Source organism: Symsagittifera roscoffensis, chromosome 2, assembly GCF_963678635.1.
Source record: "Symsagittifera roscoffensis chromosome 2, txSymRosc1.1, whole genome shotgun sequence".
Taxonomy (NCBI): Eukaryota; Metazoa; Xenacoelomorpha; order Acoela; family Convolutidae; genus Symsagittifera; species Symsagittifera roscoffensis.
The window spans coordinates 40,866,740-40,873,654 of record NC_087063.1 but is presented as its reverse complement, the minus strand read 5'-3'; the positions used below and the strand labels follow the sequence as shown (position 1 = coordinate 40,873,654).

The following is a 6,915-nucleotide window of genomic DNA, read 5'->3' as shown; positions in this document are numbered from 1 at the left end:
TAGTGGTTTTTACCTCTCTTCCTTGCTTTTATCACCTAACTCAATTGCATTTTCTAGAACTCAAATAACAGACAACAAGACATTCTTTCAATCTTTTCAAAGTTTTCTCTCTATTTTTGATTTTCTTTTAAAATTTGGTCGGAACATTCTGTGCTATTTGCAAACAACGGCTATCCTTGTTACAATGCGACAAACTGTTTTTTTTTTCTAGTAACGCCTATTGAAGTGATGTTGAAAAAACGCGTTTGATGAGAGGAAAATTTAATCATTAATAACAAGATAAATGACATCAGTTTTATAAACAGTTTTCAGTCTGACACAAGCAATTTTAGGAAATGTGTAATTAACAAAAATAATGCGTTTTTGCTTTTTCTATGAAATTTAGTATAGCAGTTCGGTGCGTTTTATTTGAAACATTAATGCTTTGTAGTTTGTACCAAGATCAGTTTGTAAAGTTTATCTGTGAGCGAACTCCAGTCTGCAATTAATATAGACATCTTCTAGCTACTGTGAGTGGAAATGATAGAGTTCGTCTGGCTATAAAACTATAGCATATCTTGTTATCGATGAATCTAGTTTTCCTCCTAGTTTAAACTGGGGACATCTCGTTTTTCTGCAACAACTTCGCATATTCCATATTGCGGCCTCCGCCTGCGCCGCCGTTCATCTGTGCGTCCTCAATGTGCAAAACAGCGTCGTGGAGAGATGGGAAAATGTTTTCCATTCCAAGTTTATCAACAAACTTTTCGTTCTCTAGTTTTTCAATGATTCCAAGTTCGGGAAGAACGATCAAAAATTGAATTTTCTGACTTCGGCAGTAGAGAAGTATAGATGAAAGAGCAATAGCACCCGAATGGTCCACGAAATTGAAGGGGGTTCCGTCAACGACAAAGAATCGGAGCTCGCCTTCATTCTGGGCTTTGGTCCCATTCGCGATCTGTTCGCCGCTGGCTTCACCCTGTCGCTTTGCGATTTCCTCTTTGGCCGCTGAGACGAACAGGTCGGCGTTTGAGAAGTAGAGAGACATGCCGAATCGAAATATGAGAGTCTCCGGGATCCTGAAAAAGAAAATAATACAATACTAGGCTAAGCACTGTCGTCAGTCGAGCACTAGCTAGTTTTCCGTGCATACTCCAAAACTCTATAATTGCCTCGAATTCAATTCCGCAAAGGTCACATTTTCCTTTTAATCTTTCTTTGACGTAAAATAGAATTCATGGTCTGATGTCTTGAACATTGGCCCGAATTCTCAAGGCAAGTATTTTCTATATGATTGCATTTTTAAAGACGAAATTCTAGAGAAAACCCGCGGAAAGAAACAAAGATCACCTTGTTTTATTCGAGAGAAAAAACATCGAAAAACTCTAATAAATCTGCTTTCGTGGACTCGTCTTTTTCAGAGTTTTCTTACTGTATTAGCATATATTTTGCAATTCTAATCATCGAAGATTAACATGCAATTGTGATATGAAATTGTTTAACTTTCGCTAATGGACTTACTTTCGCATCTTTTCATAAGCGGTCATCGCCCTGTATTTGTCAGTGTCTACAATCTGTGCCATCTCGTAGTGTTCGGGCATCTGGGATCTCCAGAGCACAGAGAGGAGGGAGAGGACGATTCCGACTACGAGGCCACAGGTGATGTTGAGGAGGACGGTGGAGAGACCAGTCACTGTCCAGCAGATGAAGTCATACTTGTCACAGGCGAACAGAGTCTGAAACAGGTGAATAAACAACTCCACATAAAAAAAAAAAACTTTTTCATATAGAACACATTTTTAAACTATGTTAAGATTCATTGCTGTAAATTATAACCCCTAATTTATAACTAATTGCACAGATTATTTCGACTAACCGGCAGTTCCTTGGCCTGTAGGAAGAAAGACCGCAGAGTTATAATGATGATGGCACCCAACACAGAGTAGGGCAGAGAGTAGATGAGCGGACCCGCAAACAGCAACACAATCACCATCAGAGCGCTGAAAAACATAGTTTATTTTCAGGGTGATTGTAGCGGTTTAGTTTTAATTACATTTCGATAAGTTAAACAAGATTGAAGCAGTCTGCGCTAATTGCAGAGCAACCCACATTTTGCTAAACTCAAGTTGAAGTCTGATCATGGTCTAAATATGATCTGTTAGAAGCGCCGAAAACTTATCAGCTTGATTAATGACTATTTGAGGTTATAAACTATTGAGGTTACCTGGTGATGAGGCTGGCCACTTGTGTGTGTCCTCCCACCTCACTCTGCAGGTTGCTCCTAGGAGGGGAGGCCGCGCTGGAGAAGCAGCCGAAGAATGCGGTCACTATGTCCACAAAACCCAGTGCAATCAACTCTTGGTTGTTGTGGATTGGGTGACTGTGCTTCTACAACCCACATGATCAACAAAAATTATGTTTGAACATGAAATGAAGTTTGTACAATAACAGAAAAAAAAACTACTGCAGTGGGTTTATCTACTTTATATTAGGTTGCGGCAGTACTTCAAAAAGCTCAATGTAAATATGGGCCAAAATCTGAAGAGTCAGCGACCCTCATAGCAGGTGAGGGGGGGGGGGGGGAATTGTACGAATAATAGTGTATTACCTGAGCGAGTAATTTAGCGAGTGCGAGTGTGATGGCGAAAGAGACTAGAGCGATGGGGATGGATGCCGTGATGATGGGGGAGAGGGTGGAGGGATGTTTAATGACTGTGCTTATTGCGGCAGTAGAGAAGCCCGGAAGACCAGTGGGCACGACTCCGATTATCTAAATAGAACAGCTCGCTTCAAAAAACCATATACCAATTGTTGAAATTTAACTTTTCGTAAGACTTTTTGAAAAACGAAGACTACTCGTAGCAGACGTAACTTCCAAATTCTGAAACAAAAGTGATTACAAAAAGAATAAAGCAAAATTTTTTTTGCAGAAAAAACCCTTTTGCAAAATGATAAGTCCGACGCCAATGCTAACTACTACATGCATTCATTTCATTAAGCTTTAGTTAGTAACCATTTGAAAAAAAAATACACGTGGTGCAAATGATCAAACCATTTACTGAAGCCCGGTTCCTTAAGAAATCTTTTTAGCAGGAAAAAAGTGAGAAGCCCTTTTGAAGACTGGTCGAAAAATTGTGTTGTGTTGGCATAGCATCACTTACCTCTAGGTTGAATTTATCGTGGAAATTTCCAATTGCCGACACAATAGTAGCAATGATGACGATGATCAGCTCAGTGGGGACGGGAATGCCTCTTAGATATGACTTGTACTTCTCCAGCAGAAAGAGACAGATGTAGAGAACGATCGCAGTGGTCAAACCGAAGGTGAAAGAGCAGATGTTAGTGTTGGGCAGGTTCAGAATGATATCTAAAATTCAAGCACGTTTCAACACAAGCTGTTGTCAAATTTAAATGATCACTTCCGCATCTAATAAACTTGCATTTGTTATAATGAACAACATTTTAAGTCTTTTTCGAAGAAGTTTAAGACTAAGAAACTGAAATTGATAAGCTTTTGCTTCATTCCTTAAATAGGTGCATTATGTTTCTTTTAAGAAGTTTTATTTAAGATTCCGCTAGCTATGAAATGCACTTTATATGTACTATGGTGAAGACATTGGCAATTAGAAGCAACTAACCTCTCCAGGTGAGTATGAGACAGCCAGGATCCACGTACTTGGCAATCTTCATTCCTAGTACCTTGATCACCTGGGAAGTTCCAATATGGAAGGCCACTCCGAAAGTGAAGCCCTTGACGAGACTGACAGAGAAGTAGCTGCCTACAAAGCCCAGTCTACAAAGACCCAGAATCAACAGAAATATTCCCGAGAAGAAGCAGATGCTGGACGATATCTCGATTAGCTGTTGGGTCACTTCTTCTGGAGTTTTGACAGGGGCGACGAATTCCGTCGTTGCACCAGTCATGTTTGACTTAGCGAGCCTAAATTTTACCAATATTAATAAAACTTCAGAAGCATACCCAACATACAGTTGGAAATATGCTGTACTAAAAGAAATCGAAAAGTTTTTTTTTGTATGGCCAATTCAATTTTCTATGACCATTAGAATTCTCTATATATAGAAACAACTTCGCTTCAGAGAAATAAATTGAATAATTTTCGATAACGCACCAAAAATGTTGAGACCATTTCAGTTAAAAATATCAGAAGACAACTTCAACGAATGATAAACACTATGCTAATTTAATAGAGTTGATACTTACTGCATCTTCTGGCTTTCCTCCGATTCTATTATCTCATTGATAGTCTGTATAGAGAATCCGACCATCATTGCCACAGGGGCGAAAGTGGCCACTGAGATGTGTCTGGATGTGCCGAATAAGATGTACACGATGGGCGCCAGAAAACCCATGTAGATTCCTATCACAGGAGGCATACTCGCCAGAGACGCGAACGCCATTCCTGTAAATTTAATATTTGAAGGTTGCAATACATCATGAAAAAAATGCACTTCTTTTTCGAATTTGTAGAAAAAACTGAAAAATTTGTTCTTTCAATTTTCCATTCAAAATTAACCTAAAAAAATAAGGAACATGAAGCTTAGACGATTTTACCCCATAATCTGAAAAAAATGCGTTCTGACAGATATTAGGAGATCCAAGTTGAAGAGTCAAATAAACAACCTATTGTCACTCACACAGAAATTTGAAAGGTTTCTTTTATATTCAATTGAAACGTCAGAAGCTCAAAAAATGGACGAATACCAAACAAAAAATTGATTGGTTTTGTTCATTCGTTAAAATAAGATTCCTATGGTTTGAAATAGGAATAGTTTTGGGCCTGATTAGGTCTTTTTAATCGCCAGTAGCCTCATTTTACAAAAATTAGCTAATTATTTAAGTTGAGTGACGAGTAAGTTACCTTGAGGAATGCTGAATGCGGCCAACGTGAATCCAGCAACCACATCTCCAGCTATGAAGCTTTTTTTGTAGTTTCGAACCAAATCGATGCAGGAGAAAAAGGTGAAAATGAAGTCGAAGGAGCACTTCGAGTAGCCCTTCTTCTGCTTTTCACGAATTCTACCATACACGTTCTCAAACTCTCCTTGATTAAGATGAACCATTGTGGAATTGGCTGAAACTGAAGCTAGAAAGCTGCTAATTATTTTGACACCAAACTGTTTCCAACCGAAATATTTTGAGTTGTGATAAATATCGTTTATCTTATTGCGAGTGGTTTTCGCTTGTTGATTTAGTTTTCCTACCGTGTTGTTTTAATTAACAGGATATCGTGAAAACAAAACAAAGTTAAGTTCAAAACTGGTTAATTTGTATGAAATATCCGTGTTGTTTTAGCGGGTTGTTTTAATCTTCCTAGCGTGTTGTTTTAATTAACAGGAAATCGTGAAAACACAACAAACTTAAGTTCAAGGTTTCAAAATTTTGATGAACTTTTCAACTTTATTCACAATTTATACTATAAGCTGGCTTCCGAAATCAAATAATATTGAACCTATGGTACCCGCAGTAGCAGATGGGGGGAGACTCTTTTTAGGTGTTCGAGCCCCTACTGTCCAAAGGGCCACCCTTTGATGCTATTTTCAGACATCCATTTACAGCCGATCGAATTAAGATTTTCTGAAGGCGCCTTCAATGCCAATATATATTAATTGTGAAGGGGCAGCGCACTCCGAAAGACCCAGGCTTTGGTCAAAAGATTGACAAAACTTATCAAACTTTTTTGAAAATCCGACCGCCCTCGAGAAAACTCTAGCTGCGCGCCTGGTTACCTTTTAATGATTCTTTTAGATTACTAATACTTGAAATACCTGTGGTAGTGGTACATATTGAAGTGAGTAACTCGAAGAGGTGTACTTAGGTTATTTGACGAGAGGCAGACTCCAAAATTTTGTCGTTTTTTTTTGGTCAATCAAAACTTCGAAAAAAAAAATCAAAAACGACATTTTCTCTAAAAAAAATTCTTTGCGGAGCAGAAAAATTTCCAATCATCGTCCTTCTAGGGTTTCAAAAGTTCCTGGCCCAAAAAAGGCCGACAAACTTACCTAAACCGCCACATCCCCTCCGCCGTCTAAAAATCCCGGCGCACACCACTGCACTGACCCTGGTTGTATATGATTGACTAAAAAAAGATCCATTCCGTGTTCAATGAAAATTTCATTAGCAATGAATTTGAATTGAAGTCCTTGACATTTGCAGTACTAGAACTTTGTACACCAATTCATTCTTAGTTTATAATTAACGCTTTCATATGTACAGTTTATCTTCGTTGAAGCTTAATTTTTCCAGCTCAAAACTTAACGTCGCCTGTGTAAATAGTTAACTTCTGAAAATGTTGTTGCAATGAGAATCTCAATGACTCTCGTTTCAACTAACATTTTCAGAAGTGCACTACTTATACAGGTGAAGGTAAGCTTTGAGCCACTTGTGATGCAACAATAATCACTATGGCAGAAAATATATATCAAAACAAATTTAAATTATTTCACAAAATTAAACTAAAAATTAAAACTCAAAACAAGGATACCCGGTTACTGTGAGGTAGCACAGAATGTTCCGATCAGTCTTTAAAATCTACAATTTTTTTCAAATAATGAAGTTATTTTTTTGCGTGATTTGATAAAAGGATCTGACGTAAAATTATAATTTAGGCATAATCGACAGTCATAGTATTATAGGCAAAAAGGACAACAGTTTTTAGAAAAATAAATGACTAACGGCATAAAATAAGCACACATAAACGTGCTCGCTCGCTTTACTCGCTCGAATATAGACAAAAATCAAAAATTTCGAACCCATTTTTCTTGACACTGAAAAAAAAAACTTTCTCTAAATTTTTTAACGTCGTTCAAATCACGACTAAAAAGGCTTTAATATGATATATCACTAAACTCTCTCCGATGAGTAATTGTGGTAGCTAATTTTGCGTGGAAAACAAAAACTAAAACACATCCGAATAC

At 37.8% G+C, this 6,915-nt stretch overlaps 1 protein-coding gene across 1 annotated transcript; it reads right to left on the bottom strand.

Annotated features, from left to right (window-relative positions):
• Positions 1-264: 264 nt before the first annotated feature.
• LOC134840236 (sulfate transporter-like) lies at positions 265-5,209 on the bottom strand. Its single transcript, XM_063855973.1, has 9 exons — positions 4,860-5,209; positions 4,202-4,400; positions 3,618-3,919; positions 3,141-3,346; positions 2,588-2,749; positions 2,204-2,367; positions 1,856-1,979; positions 1,501-1,715; positions 265-1,058 (listed from the first exon to the last, which is right to left on the bottom strand). The coding sequence occupies exons 1-9, from the start codon at positions 5,059-5,061 to the stop codon at positions 590-592; spliced, it is 2,043 nt and encodes a 680-aa protein (XP_063712043.1). The 5' UTR covers positions 5,062-5,209; the 3' UTR covers positions 265-589.
• Positions 5,210-6,915: the final 1,706 nt, after the last annotated feature.

Bases quoted from the DNA above. Each gene is read 5' to 3' on its own strand.
- LOC134840236 (XM_063855973.1), bottom strand. From the start codon at position 5,061: ATGGTTCATCTTAATCAAGGAGAGTTTGAGAACGTGTATGGTAGAATT. The intron at 3,347-3,617 runs GTTAGTTGCTTC...CTTGAATTTTAG, and splicing joins TCTCATACTCACCTGGAGAG to ATATCATTCTGAACCTGCCC. The intron at 2,750-3,140 runs GTAAGTGATGCT...TGTTCTATTTAG, and splicing joins ACGATAAATTCAACCTAGAG to ATAATCGGAGTCGTGCCCAC.